We start from the raw sequence: 18,364 nt of genomic DNA, 5'->3' as shown, positions 1-18,364 counted from the left end.
TTTTCGAATATGTTAATGATATATTTGCCAAGATTTAAATTAGATCTTGATAAGGTGATTATTTGACATAATATAATTCGATATTATCAAGATATGATTTACAATATTTGATAGAGTTTATTTCCTAATAAAACTTTATTACCTATTCTTGTAGGACTCTATCTAAGGAAATTTTCAAAGCTTGGATGATTATCTATAAAAGAAGATTTCCACGCACAAGAAAAGTAACGCTTCAGACGAAATCTACTCTGCGCATACTCTGAAGAATTCGAGTGAAGATCTTGAAGAATTCTGAAGCAAGGTTTGCAACCTTAGTTGTTGTTTGTTCCCGTTCTGCCGTTCGTGTTGAAGACATCAGAGACAACACTGTGGGAATAGTGTTGTTCGAAGATCTTTAGTGTCTCTTCTATTTAGGCTACGGGTGTTGCATCCAGTTTCTTTTATACCTTGTCGTATTTTAGGATGCAAGTTTGATTTTTCAACGTGTTGAGGAATTTAGAATTTAATGACTTTTCGTAAAATCACTAGGATTATTTTGTAAGACTGTTCGTTCTTACGTTTACTAGTGATATTTAGCCCTAAGGCACCCGCACGAGTTTTTATACTCGTGCAAAAGTTATTACCTTTAAATTTCCACTGCACTGTGTTGTCTTTGGTGTTACGACACGAAGTACAACACTGCCCTATTTTACATAACAACCACGTACACCGTTTATTTCACGTGACATCAGAGCCATCACTTGACTTTACTAAGTGTGTTCCTGGTTTGTGTTACAGGTTAGTTATGGACACTCCGTACACAAGTGCAATTCGTCCACCTATTTTGGATGGAACGAATTACGGCCCTTGGAAATTAAAGATGAGCATGTATATTCAATCCATTGATTCCAGGGCTTGGCAACGTGTTCTTGATGGCTGGACACCACCTATGAGAGATGATGATGTTCCAGGACCAAAGCCAAGATCACAATGGACAGTCGAAGAGAATACTGCAACTATTTATAATGCTAAAGATCTTAATGCTATGTTCACTTCAGTTGATGAACATGTTTAATTTAATTGGTACTTGTATTTGTGCTAGGGATGCTTGGGAGAAACTACAAACTCACTGTGAAGGCTCGGCAAGTGTAAAGAAGACAAGGATGCGTCTCATAACTTCAAAATTTGAAAAATTGAGAATGGAGGAATCAGAGACCATCATGGAATATAATGGAAGATTGAAGAGTCTTGCAAATGAAGCATCTATTCTTGGCGATCCTATTTCGAACGAGAGACTTGTATCCAAAGTGCTTCGTTTGCTTCCCAAAAGATTTCACACCAAGGTTTGTGCTATAGATGAATCCAAAGATACATCTATAATGGGTTTGGATGAGTTAATTAGTTTTCTTCGCACCTATGAGATGGAGTTGGAAACCGAAGATGACTCGAAAGGTAAGTCTATTGCTTTTCAAGTATCTAATAATGTTTACAATGATTTTGCTGAAGTTCAACAGGAAGTAAAGGATTCTGATCTTGAGGAAAATTCTATTGCCTTGATCTCGAAGAAATTTACTGATTATCTCAAGGTAATGAAAGAAAAAAAGGATGTGAAAAGTGCACAATCCTCAAATTTTCCTAGACTGCCTACTTCAGAGAAGCCTCAAAAACCTGCTGCTACTCGAGGACCTCGTCAAAGGTATGATAGTAAGGTTCAGTCCTCAAGCAAAAATTTTGATAATGTTCAATGCAGGGAATGTAAGGGATATGGCCACTATGCTTATGAATGCGCAAATCACCTTCGGAAAGGTATGAATGTTTCTCTGAGTGATGATGATTCTGAAGAAGAACAAGAAAATTTTGAACAAGCTGATCTAATATCTTTTACTGCTTTACTGGAGAGTAAGAAAAATTTTCAGATCAATCCTCTTGGTGTTGGCTCCGGTGTCGCCACACCTAGACGCGACACTGTTCAAAAATCTGTTTGTTTTGTTGCTTCTAACCTTGATAATTTCAGTAATCATAAAGAACAGGTAGATGATCCTTATACTCTGGAAGGTATTCGAAAACTCTATGAAGAGTTGTACTATGATTGGAACAAGAGGAATCAGTTGAACACAACTCTTACAAAAGAGAATACTGAATTGAAAGCTGCTATGGCTAGATTGGAAATTCTCTTGAGTAAGAAAGATCTCGAATTAGGGTTGCTGAATTCTGAACTTGAAAGAGCAAAAACAACACTTGATAAATTTAATTCCAGTTCGAGCAAACTTGATTCCATTTTGACTATGGGTAAGAATGATAAGTTTGGACTTGGTTTTAAAGAAAGTGTTTTTGAAACTAGTGAATCTTCCAAAACACCAGTGTTTGTGAAGGAAGGTAATGATTTCTTGAACCATCCTTTAACTGCCTTGAAAGGTAAGAAACCCATTGTTGAGAAAAATAATTCTGTCCCAAAGCCGAAACAATGAAAACGTCCTTTTGTGTGTCATTATTGTCTCAAACCTGGCCATATCAGGCATTTTTGTCGAAAGTTGAAGAATGACTATGTTTTGTGGAAATCTAAGCAAGTGTTGTCCCCCGTGTTGCACAACACTAAGAGCAACACTGGCAAAAAGAGGCCCACTATGAAGAAAGTTTGGGTTCAAAAGCCTGATGTCAGATGTTTTGTTATTTATACTTCTTTGAAAGCTAATACTGCAGGTAATTGGTATTTTGATAGTGGAAGTTCACGACACATGACAGGTTTGAAAGATCACCTCACTGACTACATTGAACAGAATGGTGGTAAAGTGACCTATGGAGGAGGTGCAAAAGGAAGGATTGTTGGCAAGGGAACACTCAATGTGAAAGGGTTTCCAAAGCTTCACAACGTCTTACATGTTGAAGGACTTAATGCAAATTTAATTTCAATTAGTCAACTGTGTGATGATGATTTGCATGTAAAGTTTGATAAAAATACTTGTGAAGTTTTTGATAATGCTAATTGTTGTGTTATCACAGGTACACGATCAGTGGATAACTGCTACCAACTAGGTGAAGAATTGGCATGTAGACAATCAAAGATTGATGAGTTTAGTCTATGGCACCAAAAACTTGGACATGTGAATTTCAAGACCTTAAAGAATCTGAGTAAGTTTGAAGCTGTCAGAGGTCTTCCAAATCTAAAGACTGGTGTTCTATATGTTTGTGGTGCATGCCAAAAAGGTAAGCAAACCCGTGTTGCGCATCCCGTGTTACAACACTGTGGGACAACACGGTGTCTTGAACTTTTGCACATGGATTTGATGGGTCTTATGGAAGTCAAAAGTTATGGAGGTAAAAAGTATTCTTTGGTATGTGTTGATGATTTTTCACGTTTTACATGGGTAAGATTTCTTAGAGAAAAATCAGATACTTTTGATGTGTTTAAGAAGTTGTTTACCAAGATTACTAACCTACATACTTTGACTGTAGCAAGAATCAGAACTGATCATGGAAAGAAATTTGAGAACTCATCTTTTTCTTCTTTGTGTGATAAGAAGGGCATCTCACAGGAGTTCTCAGCCCCAAAAACTCCTCAACAGAATGGAATTGCTGAAAGAAAGAATAGGACGTTGCAGAAAATGGCTAGAGTGATGATGAGCTCAAAAATATCTCCAAAGGATTTTGGGCAGAAGCATTGAACACAGCGTGCCATATTTCCAATCGGGTTTATTTGAGAAGTGGTTCTTCAATGACTTCCTATGAGGTTCTCATGGGAAAGAGACCAAATCTTAACTATTTTCATATATTTGGCTGTGTGTGTTATGTTTTGAATGATAGAAATCACCTAGCAAAATTTGATTCCAAGAGTGATAAGTGTTTGTTCCTTGGTTATTCTACTAATAGTCGTGCATATAGGATGTATAACCTTAGGACCAGAACAATGATGGAATCCATTAATGTTGTTTTTGATGATGGTGCAGATCTCAAAGGAAAAACTGCTGAAGATGATGTTGAAGGCTTGCTGGAAATTCCTCCCGAAAAACACAGTATTGTCCCAGATGTTACAATACCAAACACAACACTGGTTCCTTCAAAAATTCATGAGGAAAATTTCCAAAATAATGAGGAAGCTGAAATGATTATTGAAAAGAACCTTCCAAGCAAGATACAGAAGAATCATCCTTCATCATAGATTATTGGAGATGTGCATGGAACAAGGCAAACTCGAGGTAAGGACAAAGTTGACTACCGCAAGATGGTTGGTTTAGTATGCATGAGTTCCGTGTACTCTCAGGTAATGCATTCCTGTTTTGTCTCCAATATTGAACCCAAGAATGTCAATGATGCTTTGAATGATGAATTTTGGGTAAATGCCATGCATGAAGAACTTGAGCAATTTGTCCGAAATGATGTTTGGTTTTTGGTTCCACCACCTGATCATGGTAATGTTATTGGTACAAAATGGATTTTCAAAACTAAACCGATGAATCAGGAAACATCATTAGAAACAAAGCAAGGTTGGTTACTCAAGGGTATACGCAGGTTGAGGGGGTTGATTTTGATGAGACCTTCGCTCCTGTTGCCCACATTGAGTCAGTCCGACTATTGCTAGCTATTGCATGTCATATGGGTATAAAACATTATCAAATGGATGTGAAGAGTGCGTTTTTTAATGATATTTTGAATGAAGAAGTGCTGTGAAGCAACCCAAAGGCTTTGAGGATCCACATCACTTGGATCATGTTTACAAGTTGAAGAAAACACTCTATGGTTTGAAGCAAGCTCCACGAGCATGGTATGGTAGGTTGACCGAGTATTTACTCGAAATTGATTTCTAACGAGGTGAAGTTGACAAAACCCTTTTTATTCAAAAGGCCAAAGGTGAAATTATTATTTGTCAAGTATATGTGGATGACATTATCTTTGGTGCGTCTTCTCAAAAGCATGTTGATAATTTTGTTGAATGCATGTCGTCTACTTTTGAGATGAGCATGGTAGGAGAGTTAACTTTTTTTCCTTGGATTGCAAGTTAAGCAAACAAATGAAGGAATTTTTCTTTGTCAAAGTAAGTATGCAAAGAACTTGGTGAAAAAGTTTTGCAAAGAGAATGTTAAGAACATGAAAACTCCTATGGGCTCGAGTGAAAAATTAGGAAAAGACAGTGTTGCAGCTGGTGTTGACAACACCATGTATCGCAGCATGATAGGAAGTCTTTTGTATTTGACTGCTAGTCGTCCTGATATCATGTTCAGTGTGTGTTTATGTGCTAAGTACCAATCTGATCCAAAGGTTACCCATTTAAAAGTTGTTATGAGAATTTTGAAATATGTTTCGGGTACATTTGATTTGGGATTGTGGTATACGAGGGAAACCAACACTAACCTTGTAGGTTTTAGTGATGCTGACTGGGCTGGTGATGTGAATGATAGAAAGAGCACTACGGTTGGATGTTTTTACCTTGGCAATAATTTGGTGTCATGGTATAGTCGTAAGCAATATTGTATGTCACTTTCGACTCCTGAATCTGAATATGTGGCAGCCGGAAGTTGTTGTTCACAACTTCTTTGGATGAACCAAATGATTGAAGACTATGGTTTTAAGAGTGAACCCCCCATTGTTTATTGTGATAATTCGAGTGCTATTGATATATCAAAGAATCCAGTTCAACACTCACGCACAAAACACATTGACATTCTTCATCACTTTATTCGAGATTTGGTAGAAAAGGATATGATTCGAATGGAGTTTGTTGGAACCAATAACCAATTGGCAGACATCTTTACTAAAGCATTAGATCATGAGAGATTTTCAACTCTTCGGAGGTCTCTCAGCATGTGTGCATTATAATCCTTTGCACGTATTGTCTGCGGTGTTACCACACTACCGACAACACTGTTGTTTTTCTTGTCATGCATTTTAGGATTTTAGGCATTTTGCACTCATTTTGTTTTGTGTAGTGCTTGAATTTCTGTTACAATGATTCAATTGATGCCAAGTTTTTCTGCAAAAATCTTTTTGGCACACTGACCCTTTTTGGCTTAGAACTCTGATCAAACCACCGAGTAGTTGAAGAATGTACGTGTATTCCATGTTCTTTTTCCATGTGAAAGGTGGTCTCACATTTTCAGTGTTAAAATCTTTTATGAAGTTTGGTGACCAATGTCATAAAAACAAACTTTGTCAAATCGGAAGAAAATGGAAAAAGCTACCTAGTTGAGTCCAATGAAGACCGTTCGATTAGTGTGAAAGCTACCACTTCTGAAATTTTGTCTGTTAAGGGTAATCAAGTGTGCAAAATTCCAATTCTTTTGAAAAACTTTGGTGTTGTTGATGATGTTGGCAACACGAGAGACAACACTACACTTGTCAACATATTGTTTCGCATGTGATTGCATTTTTTTTATGTTACACTCTGTTTAGGCATAAAATAGGTCATGCATATGCATTTTTGCTCATAAGGTTCTGTTGTTGGGTAAGGTTCTACATAGACGATTTTTTGATGATTTACCCTATTTACTAAAAATTGAATTTTAGTGATTGATTTTTGGTTCAGTGGAGTTAGGCTGATGTGGAGGTAATTCTGGAATATTTGGATTGAAATATTTATCTTAGATTATTGCCTTAATTATGGGATTTTATCTCTTTAATCTTGGTTTTTAATTTTCGTCCGATAGGAAAGTTACCGTTGTAACTGGAGAGAGATCAGGGATCAGGGATCAGGGTAATTATGGGTTTGTTAGGATTTTGTTACCGTTTGAGATAAGAATTCTATAAATATGTTTTTTTTATAATCATCGGGCATTATCATCTTCTCTCAATTCTTTGTTCCCGATTGCTTTTATCTGCGAACCCTACCCTTCTCTCACTCTCAAATTTTCGTTCAATGGCAGGATTTGATCCACAGGATATTCGAAGTGAGATGGGCCACAAAGAGCCTTATGTTGCTGCCGGTGTTACAACACCAGAAAACCCATCTTCCACTCCTTCTCTGCCGATAGTTCCAGTACCCATGGAACCTGTTCCTCTCGTTGTTCTCATGCCTGGAGAACCAAGGAATGCAATTGATGTGGAAAATCTTCCTGATTTCTCTGTTTTGAATAAGGTGAATCCTGCTGCACCAATGGCTCACCGATCAAAAAGGCAGGCTGGATACAACCCTGATTTTACTCAATCCAAGCGTTTTTACAAGGGTCCATGCATATCTATGGCTGAAGAAGACCGCAGCTCCGGTGATGATTCTGATGATGCCAACTATGAATTTGTGGCAAGGAAAAAACCCTCTGGTTCGACTGCTGCCTCTGCCTCCGCTCCCATAGTTGAATCCGCTTCTGATAGCGAAGATTCAAAATCTTCTGATGGTGTTCCTTCTAAAGTCACCCCTGCAGCTACTGTGCCTCAAGCAAGTGCTGATTCGGATGAAGATGCCACTCTGACACAAATTTTGGAAAGTCTCAAGCAAGGAAAGGCTTCCTCTTCTGTTCCTCCCTCTGCTCATATCTCCGATGATGAGCCTGATGCTGAGATGATGGAGGAGTTTGCACAAGGCAAAGCTCAATAAGATTCTGTCTCTTCCTCCTCTTCCTCCTCTGCCAATTTGGTTGTTGACTCTTCTGATAAGAGTACTGATATTGGAGAAGAAGAAGACTTTGAGGATGTTTCCAGCATGGATGCTGATGAAGACCCTCTAGACCAAGAGGATGTTTCTGCTGCTGCTGATGTCAGTGTTGCTGTTGGTGTCGTCAACACCACGAACAACACTGTTGATGAGGACTATGACATGGATGCTGCTCATTCCCTCATGTTTTACTCTGGTGATGCTGCTGCAACTTGGCCTCTCCTTGCTCACAGAGGTCTAATGGATGAGAGGAACATTGATGTTCGCTCCTACGATAGGTACAAACTCATTGACTTTTTGAAGCTTCGACAGTTATATTCTACTGTTGTTGCTGTAATACCCTACTGTAAGAGGGTGATTTTGGAATTCTATGCCAACTTGACTGCAAGCATTGAAGATCCAGAATCTGCAAAGTATGGATTGGTGTACCTTAGTGGTAGGCTGTTCGAGTTCACTCCAGCTGTTATCAACTCTTTTTTATTCCACCCCAGACGTTGATGAAGGCAATCCTCCAGAAATCAATGAAGTGATTTCTGTTCTCACTGGTGGTATGGTCAATAAATTCTCTGACCATTTTTCTGCAGCTAATCTCACCTTCTTTTATTCTGTGTTGCATAAGATAGCTATCAGGAATTGGACTCCTTCATCCAATTCAACAGTTATCACCAGACCGCAGGCGGTCCTTTTATATGCCATTGGGACCGGGAGTTCTTTTAATTTTGGGAAGATGGTATTCAAGACTGTGCTCCAATTTGCTGATGGAGGACTCAAATCTACAAAGCTCCCTTTTCCCTCTTTGATCTATGGCATATTGGAATCTCAGGCTTTCATCTGCAATATTACAGAAGATCTCACTGATCAACCTGAGGTTTTAAAGTTAGCAGCTGGTCTTCTAAAGGGAAATCGTGTTCTGGATTTACCCTGGACTGCCACTCCTACTCCTGTTGCTGACATTGCTGGTGTTGCCCCCGATGTTGCCAACACGGGAGACAACACTGAAGAAACAGTGCATACTCCTACCTCCCTGGAATTCACCATTGCCACTATTCAGCTGCTGATGACTCGTGCCGAGGAAAAGATTGCTCAAGCTCAGGAAGACATTGCCTTCTATAGCACGATCTTGGCTGATTGTCGGCGACAACTTGGCATTTCTGGCCAAACAGGGGGAGATAGTGCACAAGATGAAGATGAAGCTGGTCCATCTGGGACTAAGGAGGATGAGAATGAAGCCTCTGATCAAGATAACTCTGATAGTGATCAAATTTAGATTTTGCTTCTTCTCTCATCTTTTCTTTAATTGCTTCATTCTGATTTTAATATAACTATTTTTGGTTGTTCTAGTTATGTGCCTCAATTGTTCTCACATGCTTAAACTAGACTAACATCTTTCACCCCACTTGTGATCTGATATATGAATTATAGAATCTCATGTGTTATTGTCTATGTTATCCACCGTGTTACGACACGAGAGACAACACTTCAGGGGAAGACTTAAAATTCAGGGGGAGAAGAATTTTTGAACTCCGGGGAAGTTTATGATTATCTCACACTTGTGCAATGTGTTGTCCAGAAAGAAAAAAGGGGGAGATTGAATGGAATTTTATTCCTTGAATATTTCGGCCCTAATTAATTGGAAATTATAAGATTTTGCTTTCTAGACAAGTTAGGATATTTGGTAAATATTGTGTGTATATTTTCGAATATGTTAATGATATATTTGCCGAGATTTAAATTAGATTTTGATAAGGTGATTATTTGACATAATATAATTCGATATTATCAAGATATGATTTACAATATTTGATAGAGTTTATTTTCTACTAAAATTTTGTTACCTATTCTTGTAGGACTCTATCTAAGGAAATTTTCAAAGCTTGGATGATTATCTATAAAAGAAGATTTCCACGCACAAGAAAAGTAACGCTTCAGATGAAATCTACTCTGCGCATACTCTGAAGAATTCGAGTTAAGATCTTGAAGAATTCTGAAGCAAGGTTTGCAACCTTAGTTGTTGTTTGTCCCCGTGCTGCCGTTCATGTTGAAGACATCAGAGACAACACTGTGGGAATAGTGTTGTTCGAATATCTTTACTGTTTCTTCTATTTAGGCTACGGGAGTTGCATCCAGTTTCTTTTATACCTTGTCGTATTTTAGGATGCAAGTTTGATTTCTCAACGTGTTGAGGAATTTAGAATTTAATGACTTTTCGTAAAATCACTAGGATTATTTTGTAAGACTGTTCGTTCTTACGTTTACTAGTGATATTTAGCCCTAAGGCACCCGCACGAGTTTTTATACTCATGCAAAAGTTATTACTTGAGTTTTATTTACGCTTTAAATTTCCGTTGTACTGTGTTGTCTTTGGTGTTACGACACGAAGTACAACACTGCCCTATTTTACATAAAAACCACGTACACCGTTTATTTCAAAATGATCACAAATAAAATAACAATATGAAAATGCTGACTACACTTTGATTTGGCATCCTTCTTTCATTTTATTATTGGCCACATTTTGACTTAGTTCGTAGAAAATCTTTCCATCTTGACAACCTTAAAGTCATCCTATGATAAAAAAATAAAAATTAAATTTATTTCCCAAAGTAAAGTTAGTTTGGACATGTACTTTAAAAATATTTTTAATGTTTCATAAGTGAAAAAAAAACTTAAAACATGTGTTTGGATAAAATTTTTGCAAAATATTTTTTTAATTTTTTTAGGAAAAATAAGTTTTTTGGTCCAATAACTTTATCCCCTTTGAGTTTTGGTCCATTAACTTTTCTGATGTGGTTTTTGATACACTAACTTTGCATTTTCAGTGTTTTTTGATCCAACTACATACATGTCAGCTTCTGATTGGTCCACGTCGTCATTTTGGACCAATAAAAAATTGACACGTATGCAGTTTGACCAAAAAACACTTAAAATTCAAAGTTAGTGTACCAAAACCAACATCAAAAAAATTAATGGATCAAAACCAAAACATGGACAAGTTAATAGACCAAAAAATTTATTTTCTCTTTTTTTAAAAAGTATTATCTAAGTATAGTTTTAAAGAATACTTTAGACATGTTTTTATAAGTTTTTAGAATATAACTATGAAAATAAAAGATGAATAACATTATTTTTGAAATGTTAAAATATTTTTTATAAAATATTTGTATATTCTTACTTTTAAAATATTTTATTTTATAAAAAAAATTTTAGAAAAAACGTTTTATAAATAAACGAAACTTAATAGATTAAGAGAATATTTTCATTTTCATATCTGAATTCAATTTATGTATGATGTCAAAAGTAAGTATATATTTTTCATGAGTGGTACCGGGAGAGATCCTTCTCAAATGTTGACATTCACTACATCGAATTAATTTTTTTTTCTTTGTGATTCTTGATTTTGTTTGACACGCAAAGAGTACACATGTTACTTGTGTCCGTAAATTCAGCGAAGCTAGTCCAAAAGATTGCAGCTTTTCTACCTTAGCTTTGATCCTATGAGCCGAATATGGGCGTTGAAAGGTTGTGAAACCTGAGAATCTTGTGAAACATTAACTATATATGTGTGTTTCTTTGCAGTAAGCTGTTTCTTGTATTGATTAATGATTAAATTTTGTCAATTTAGCCCTTCGAGATGATCCGCAAACAGACAATTGTTTTGTATAACTTCGTAAAAAAGTTGTGGTGTTGCTATTGACAAACACAACACGTGGGCTGTTCTAATTATATGCATTTTGCCATTTTCTGTCCCATTTTGTTGAGTATCTATCTCCTAATTAAGTGGGACAGATGTAAATATATTTGAAATAAAATTATATTTTAATCCAATGTCATGGCAAGATTAAGTGGGACAGATGTAAATAAATTTGAAATAAAGTTATATTTTAATCCAATGTCATGGCAAGAAACATCAATTTCTAAATTATTTTTGAGCTACCTCTTGTCTATATATAGCCACCACTTTGCTTCATCTTTGGTTACTTGATGATCTTGCGGATTCCTAACTTGCGAAAGCTTCGAAAGTATATATCTTTGATATTCAGAGCTGATCGATAAGGTATTTTTAATTCATTTGATTGAAATTTGTGCAAGTTTGATCGAGTTTAAGTAGTTTTCTGTGGTGCAAACAGATGGGTGAGGCTGATGCTAGACTGGGAGTTTCGGTTTCCTTTGGTAGATTTGGGAACGATACACTTTCTTGGGAGAAATGGTCGTATTTCTCACAGAATAAGTACTTGGAGGAGGCTGGAAATTTGTCTACTCCTGGTTTGGTGGCCCAGAAAAAGGCTTATTTCGAAGCCCATTACAGAAAAGTTGCTGCTCAGAAAGCTATGGAGTTGGAGCAGCAGAAGGAGATGGAGCATGCTGATCGAAGCTCGGATGAGCCGATCATCGAAAGGGTTCTTGAAAATTCATCTGGGATTGATGATGGCAAGTCTATTACATGTAATGGTGAGAATTCAGAGGGGGGAATTGGACTTGGAACCTGTGGGACTTTTTCGGCGAATGTATTGATTGATGATGATGCTGGATCAATTCGAGAGGCGAAGCAGGGAGTCTGTGCAGATTATGTGATTGATGATAAGGCTGATTTAAGGGAGGAAAACAAGGATGGTGTTTTTGAGATGGAGGCTAAAGTGTTGAATGAGAATGTTGGAGTGGTTCCCGAATCGAATGCGGGGGAAGAAGCGTCGTTGATTGCAGTGGAGACTCCTCGAAACAACTTGCGGATGGAAACGCCTCCGGAGAATGAAGATAGCAGAGAGCAACCATCTGTAATTGGGAAGGAAAGTTCAAAGTTGAATGCTCAAGATATAGCTCGAAAGGTCAGGATTCTGAAGCTTATCGTGTCGAATTTGTCGATTTATGTTGAATTATCTAGGGAGTTTAACGAGGTTTCTGATGTCCAGGCAGCTAGTATTAAAAGGACAACGGATAAAATTGCCCCATTGGTGGTCAGAACTCAGCAAGCTTCAACTCTCAGACATTCTAGGCCAACAGCATCAGTTGATTTAACAAAATTTGCTCTCCACATCTCGAAAAAGAAGGCGAACGAGTCGCTATTGCCGAAGATCAAGAATCATCGAGTGGAACACAGCAAGTCCATGATAATGGGGGATAAAGATATCGCCGAACATCGATGCAAAGGATCGCCAGCTGGTGGAAAGCGTAGTTCATTAAAGCAGGTTCACCATTTTACTTTGAATTCATGGATCATTTACTTATTTATGCCTTGAGATGTGAACCGAAAGGTCTAATGTAATCTGTCTACGGCAGGCGGCATCCGAAACTTTTGAGCCGAAGATCTCTACATTTCCTACACAAAGAAATGAGACTAAAGGGTAATCCATCAAATTAACGAGAACTTTCTGTTTTTCAGTATGCTGAGTTTAGATCATAGTTTCGGTTGTTCGAAACTTTTTTATGTTAGTGTGTTGTTGTATGACTTTGGACAATCAGTGTTTTGTCTTGAATCTTGACTGTTATTGCACGCACCTTAAATCTGATTATATGGTTTTTCGAGTCCATACCAGATTGCAAAAATGTCAAGCACCAGACCGAAAAAATGCAATTGGTGTCTCGCCTTTCTTGAGATGTGATGAAAGAGCTGAGAAGCGTAAAGAGGTATTGTAGTCCACCAAGCCTTCATTTGGCTTCCAAATATATAGTTTATTTTATTTCACTTGTTTACGTGACTCATTGTGCGTTGGAGCAGTTTCTGAAGAGTTTGAAGGCAAAATCGATCTCCAGAGATGAAGAAAATGCACAACTTAGAGCAAAATCAAAGGTATATTTCTGCCAGAAAAACTAGTACAATGCTCCAGTTTATTCATTTGACTTTTAAGACAAATTTGATCCAGGAAGGAAAGGAATCTGAGATCAAGAAACTGAGACAAAGTCTCAACTTCAAGGCCACGCCTATGCCTTCGTTCTATCGGACTCGAGGAAAGGATCACTCGCAAAAGGTATATCATCTGCCCTTTCTCAGGTTCTTGATTCTCTGTTTAACATGAAAATAACGGTTTAAATCCAAATAGTTGCCTGTTAAAAGTACCAGGTTAATAAATTTATTAACCATTTTTTCAGGAGGGAGTTGTTGACAATAAGATTCGTCGTTGCCCGCCCTGCGTCAAGTAGGTGAAACAAGACTCTGCTTGTGGAAAGCTAAGACATCACCGAAGAACATTGATTCATGACACAAGCATTGAGTTACTCCGAGCTTATATACTAGAGAACCGCGCACGCGGTTAGAACTTCTGGACACGGTGGCAGATAGACTAGTGCAACATTTTTCGCAGTAGCTACAGCGAAAGACAACTATGCTTCTCAGCTGGTATTGTTGTGCCTTTGTGTATGTGATGAAAACAGCGTAGCATATATTTTTTCTCAATCAATGAAGGGGGCAATGTAAAGTAAAAGGAGACGATTGTACATTTTCAAGCAGTGGAATTTGTTTTATATATTTAGGCCAAGCCTCAGGAGCTGTCAATATAATTTGCCTTCAGTACCAAAACTTACAGGTGTTAGCGGCATGACTCAAAATCTTTCAATCGTATATAAACTTCAACACTCATTGGTTTAGCAGTTACACAGTGAGTCTCGATGTAACTCAAATCTTTTCTTAAATCGCATAATATCTCGACTACAACATTTCGATCGACATGTCACATGGACCACCATCTTTTAATCGTAAATGCGGGGTTGAATGCAAAATGGTAACCATTTGGCTAAATCATGTATTCCTGTAACTAATCTTTCTTGATCTTTGAGTGGAAAATGAAGGTGTCCCTTGCCTTTAGAAGACGAAATTTCGTTAAACAAAAACAGAAAGAATCGAAACTCTAAAAATCGAACTCCTTTTGTTTCTGTGGTATCAATCAGAATAAACATATGGGAAAAGAATCGATCTACTTGAAAAATGATGTAACAAAAACAATCTCAAATCCTTTTTGCTTCTGTACAAAACTGAAAGCCATACCTACCTTACCTCAGAATCATTATCCGATTCACTGGAATTGCTCTTTGAATTATCTGACATGAAATTCTCCGGCAACTTAGGGAATCTAAACACTCGAGGGGATCCAGCGCCAGGTGCCGAAGGAGAAGATGATGATGCAGGATTCTTTTTCTGCATATTTCTTGCAATTTCTATACAAACTTGATCAACCATTCCCAGAAAATCTTTAACAATGACAAATAACTGAAGTATATTTGTCCCTTTCTCTTTTGAAAATCCTGCTTGATAGTAATCTGTTGTTCTCTTCACAAGCTCTACTACTCTTGCCTGCTCTTCTTTAACCACCTGTATCTCCAATTCAGCTGCATCAAGGAAACCCGCCATTTCTTGGGCGAATCCTCCATTGTCCCTACATTGTGCCACGACTTTTCGAGTTTCCACCACTTGTTCTGCCAATGACGAGACTGTTTTAACAAGAAGATCATAGTCTACTGCTGCTGATCTTTTGACATTGGAAAATTCAGCGCTTAGGCCACCGACTATAGGTAAACCGAGCATCATATATTCCCTTTCCCTATCATCTTTCGATAATAGTTTGTCAGTTCTTTGGCTCTCAGCTGTGCTGCTATGGATATTAGTCCTATTCACGCTTTGATTTCTATTAAGCACGCAACGTTTACCCTCTGCTCGAACCACTTCTTGAACGACAAACTGAAGAAGTGTTGTTTTTCCGTCCGAACTTTTGACATCAGATAGTTTTCTCAAAGCCGTAAGATTAAAGGCTTGAGCATTTCCTCTTGACGTGCCTGCATTCAATCGATTCCCCGCTTTAAGCACGGCTTCTAAAAGTTTCATGAAGAGCCCCCGAGTTCTGAGCTCCTTGCAACCAGAGTCCAGTGTTTGCAAGTATCCTTTGATCTGCGAAACCTCTAAATCATACGTTGACTTGAACAGCATTGCATTGAAACGAGTATAGGCCGATGGAACAGCCTGAAGGAGATTATATAGGAAAGATTCGGCATCAGCAAGGCGTGCAGGATCGCCTTCAAACGCAAGAATTGCCGAAATTTCCTCTTCCGTTGGAGCAACTTTCACTAGCTTTTCTAATGTATCTGTATTCATACCTCGTCCCTCAAGTAATGCACTGACTATATCTTCGCTAGTAATGCCTAGAGACTTGATCACTATTGCCGTGTTCTGTGATTTTCTTGTGTCAAGAATGAAAATTTGTGGCGTACCAACTGATTTATCCTGCTTTGGACTACTCGATGTACCGTCCCCTCGAGGAGATTTTCGGTTTGTTGCCACATAGCCAAAGAGAGCTTCCATCATATCACCATCAAACCTGAATTCACATCACAACAAACGTAAGTATTCAGACTATTTTAATGATAGATTTTAGAAGAAAAAGTTTTGTAGAATCATTACTTGAAAGATCCCTTATCAATATTGTCCCACACCATCGAATGCTTAACATCCGGATTCACCTTATCCCAATGCAATGGCTTGAGTTTCACCTGCCCACTTCCATTGCTAGAAGACCCTTCTCCCTCAGAGGGCGAGCGTTTACCTATCATCACCTTCGGCAAAGATGAAGATGAAGAAGCACTGCTAGGCGGCGGTGGCGGTGGCGGAGCAAGGCCTTTATTCGATGGGATTGGTGGTGGTGGTGGAGGTGGAGGTGGTGCAGCCCTTTTTCCAGGTGGAGGCGGCGGCGGCGGAGGCATTGGTGGCGGAGGCATTTTTCCTTTAGGAACCGAAGCTGAAGCTAAAATTTTCATTGGCGTCGCTTCTACCGGCGGGTGAGGCACAGTTTTTGATACTGGAAACGATGATTCTTGAATATTCTCATCCTTAAAAGCAATCCCAGATGAAAGGGTCGGTGCTTTATTTATGATTCTCTCTTCTTTTTCTCCCCAAACAAGACTCTGAGAAGTGGAAGATTTCCCCCTAAGCAAAGGCATTTCTTGCAAAGGTGCCTCATTTTTCCTCCCTTTATCACCGCCAATTCTCTTTTCTTCTTCTTCTTTCTGCTCATCTTTCAACTTATAATACTGTTTATTGAAACTAGTCCTCTTCTCTCCACTTTCCAAGTTCCTCCAATACAGCACATCCAGCCCATTTTCATCCACAATCACCCCTTTCAGATTACCGTTGAATCGGCTGAAAGTATCGGGATGATTCACCGGAGCATTCTCCGTTGGATTTGGGCTAATAGTGGCAGTATCTCTCACCCTCTTCCTTTTTGAGTACCTCAGAAGAATAAAAAACAACAGCCCAGATAAAACCAGAGTGGTCGCAGCTGTCACACCAATGGCTCTCCCCACCGCCGCTCTGGTTGACGAACTCCGCGGCGGAGACGGAGGTTGCGGTGTTGGGAGCGGCCGCGCCGGATACGGCGGCGGCGGAGTAGAAGTCGGGTAGTAAGTCTGAATATTCTGTGGTGAAGATGATTGCGAGAGAGACGGCGGGATTGAAGAAAAGATTAAAAGAATGATCGAACAAAGAATTTTACATGGCTGGGATTTGGCAGCCATGATTTCTTGGAAAGAATTCAAGAAGATGAATGATTTTCTTTATTTTCCCTTATTTTTTTAATGTGAATTTCAATCATAGTTGAATGATCTCTGTTTTTGGTTTGGAAGTCATATTTACTTCCAACATTTGTTTTGTATTGAGAGAATTTCCAAAGAGAGCAGTTGGCTCTTCGTTTCGTGTCTGAAATTACCTTTTTGCCCTTGATTCAAAAATATAAATTTTATTTTTGGAAATAACTTGATCATATAATATATTTCTTTATTCAAACTTAGACGTTTTTTTATGGAAATTATATTATCTTTTGCTTGAAATTTATGGTTAGATTTCAGAAATAAAATGGATGTATTTTGATAAATAAATAATCCAATAAATTTGTTTAAAATCTCACACAGATTAAGAAAATCATTGAAAAAAACAAAATATACAAACGAATTTTATAATCTATCTTCATTTAATTTATTACAAATTATTACTTTCTGAAACTAAGGTATTAAATATATATAAGTAAGAATACAGCAACAAAAAAAATTATTGAATACAAAATATGAACTATATATTTAAAACAAACAAAAAAACAAAAAAAAACGAGTGAAGACGCGGAAGTTAAAAAGAAAGGACTCGATTTTAACCATTTTTACGGATGAGCATTGAAAATGTCATTTTATGGTCTACAAGGAAGGTCCACATTTTATTGAGAAATGCAAGGTAACTAATTACCCCTCATCTTACTAATACTCAATTTCTTGATTTGGAATAATTGTATCATTACATTCTATTGAACTAATTTCGGAGTAATCCTTTGACGATCTTAATAAATTGTGATTGCAAAATGGAAAGTGGATTTTTTTTTTCCAACGAGGATGATATCTTCGTTTATAAAAATGCGAATTACAATATGTTGGAGGAATAAAAATTTGAAAAACTTATATTGAGATTATTATAAGTTGCGAGATGTTAGTCACGAAAAACGTTTGATATACACATGTCAATAAAAATTATAAGTTTGTATATAGTTTTTGTACAAACAAGTATAGTTGATAGAAACATAATAGGCCAAGGGAATTGAAATTACACCGTCGCATACGATGCTAGAACACAAAAATGTCGAGAAATTAATAGTTCTTCGAGGATCATCCAAAAAATAATAATGGAGATAAAACACAGCATATGTTACAAATGCATAAAAGTACAAAATATGGAAAAATAGATATTTTCTCACGCAAACTACCAAATATCCAAAAAAAAAATCCAAAAAGTACAAAATATTTGTTCTCTCCTTATTCTTAATAATTATTTTTCAATAATCGCACCAT

General features: G+C 37.5%; 3 protein-coding genes across 3 annotated transcripts; 2 read left to right on the top strand and 1 right to left on the bottom strand.

Annotated features, from left to right (window-relative positions):
• The first annotated feature begins 1,178 nt into the window (after positions 1-1,178).
• LOC140874299 (uncharacterized) lies at positions 1,179-4,135 on the top strand. Its single transcript, XM_073277572.1, has 6 exons — positions 1,179-1,431; positions 1,486-1,675; positions 1,730-2,179; positions 2,495-2,679; positions 2,722-3,168; positions 3,924-4,135. The coding sequence occupies exons 1-6, from the start codon at positions 1,179-1,181 to the stop codon at positions 4,133-4,135; spliced, it is 1,737 nt and encodes a 578-aa protein (XP_073133673.1).
• Positions 4,136-11,216: 7,081 nt separating this feature from the next.
• Positions 11,217-14,029, top strand: LOC140875688 (protein WVD2-like 7). The gene is made up of 8 exons (XM_073279456.1): positions 11,217-11,612; positions 11,686-12,381; positions 12,466-12,741; positions 12,833-12,897; positions 13,090-13,180; positions 13,272-13,343; positions 13,417-13,521; positions 13,643-14,029. The coding sequence occupies exons 2-8, from the start codon at positions 11,686-11,688 to the stop codon at positions 13,691-13,693; spliced, it is 1,356 nt and encodes a 451-aa protein (XP_073135557.1). The 5' UTR covers positions 11,217-11,612; the 3' UTR covers positions 13,694-14,029.
• Positions 14,030-14,334: 305 nt separating this feature from the next.
• On the bottom strand, positions 14,335-17,133 carry LOC140874208 (formin-like protein 4). Its single transcript, XM_073277490.1, has 2 exons — positions 15,942-17,133; positions 14,335-15,858 (listed from the first exon to the last, which is right to left on the bottom strand). Exons 1-2 carry the CDS (start codon positions 17,048-17,050, stop codon positions 14,535-14,537), a joined length of 2,433 nt encoding a protein of 810 aa, XP_073133591.1. The 5' UTR covers positions 17,051-17,133; the 3' UTR covers positions 14,335-14,534.
• Positions 17,134-18,364: the final 1,231 nt, after the last annotated feature.

Source organism: Henckelia pumila, chromosome 1 (assembly GCF_033568475.1).
Source record: "Henckelia pumila isolate YLH828 chromosome 1, ASM3356847v2, whole genome shotgun sequence".
NCBI lineage: Eukaryota > Viridiplantae > Streptophyta > Magnoliopsida > Lamiales > Gesneriaceae > Henckelia > Henckelia pumila.
The sequence above is the reverse complement of the archived record's forward strand: the minus strand, read 5'-3'. Positions and strand labels throughout refer to the sequence as shown.

Excerpts from the sequence above, each read along its gene's own strand:
- LOC140874299 (XM_073277572.1), top strand. The coding sequence starts at position 1,179 with ATGGAGGAATCAGAGACCATCATGGAATATAATGGAAGATTGAAGAGT. Across the intron at positions 2,680-2,721 it reads TTTGAAAGCTAATACTGCAG|GTTTGAAAGATCACCTCACT; the intron begins GTAATTGGTATT and ends GACACATGACAG. Across the intron at positions 3,169-3,923 it reads TGGTGTTCTATATGTTTGTG|ATCTCAAAGGAAAAACTGCT; the intron begins GTGCATGCCAAA and ends ATGATGGTGCAG.
- LOC140875688 (XM_073279456.1), top strand. The coding sequence starts at position 11,686 with ATGGGTGAGGCTGATGCTAGACTGGGAGTTTCGGTTTCCTTTGGTAGA. Across the intron at positions 12,382-12,465 it reads CTCAAGATATAGCTCGAAAG|GCAGCTAGTATTAAAAGGAC; the intron begins GTCAGGATTCTG and ends TCTGATGTCCAG. Across the intron at positions 12,898-13,089 it reads CAAAGAAATGAGACTAAAGG|ATTGCAAAAATGTCAAGCAC; the intron begins GTAATCCATCAA and ends AGTCCATACCAG.
- LOC140874208 (XM_073277490.1), bottom strand. The coding sequence starts at position 17,050 with ATGGCTGCCAAATCCCAGCCATGTAAAATTCTTTGTTCGATCATTCTT. Across the intron at positions 15,859-15,941 it reads ATTGATAAGGGATCTTTCAA|GTTTGATGGTGATATGATGG; the intron begins GTAATGATTCTA and ends ATGTGAATTCAG.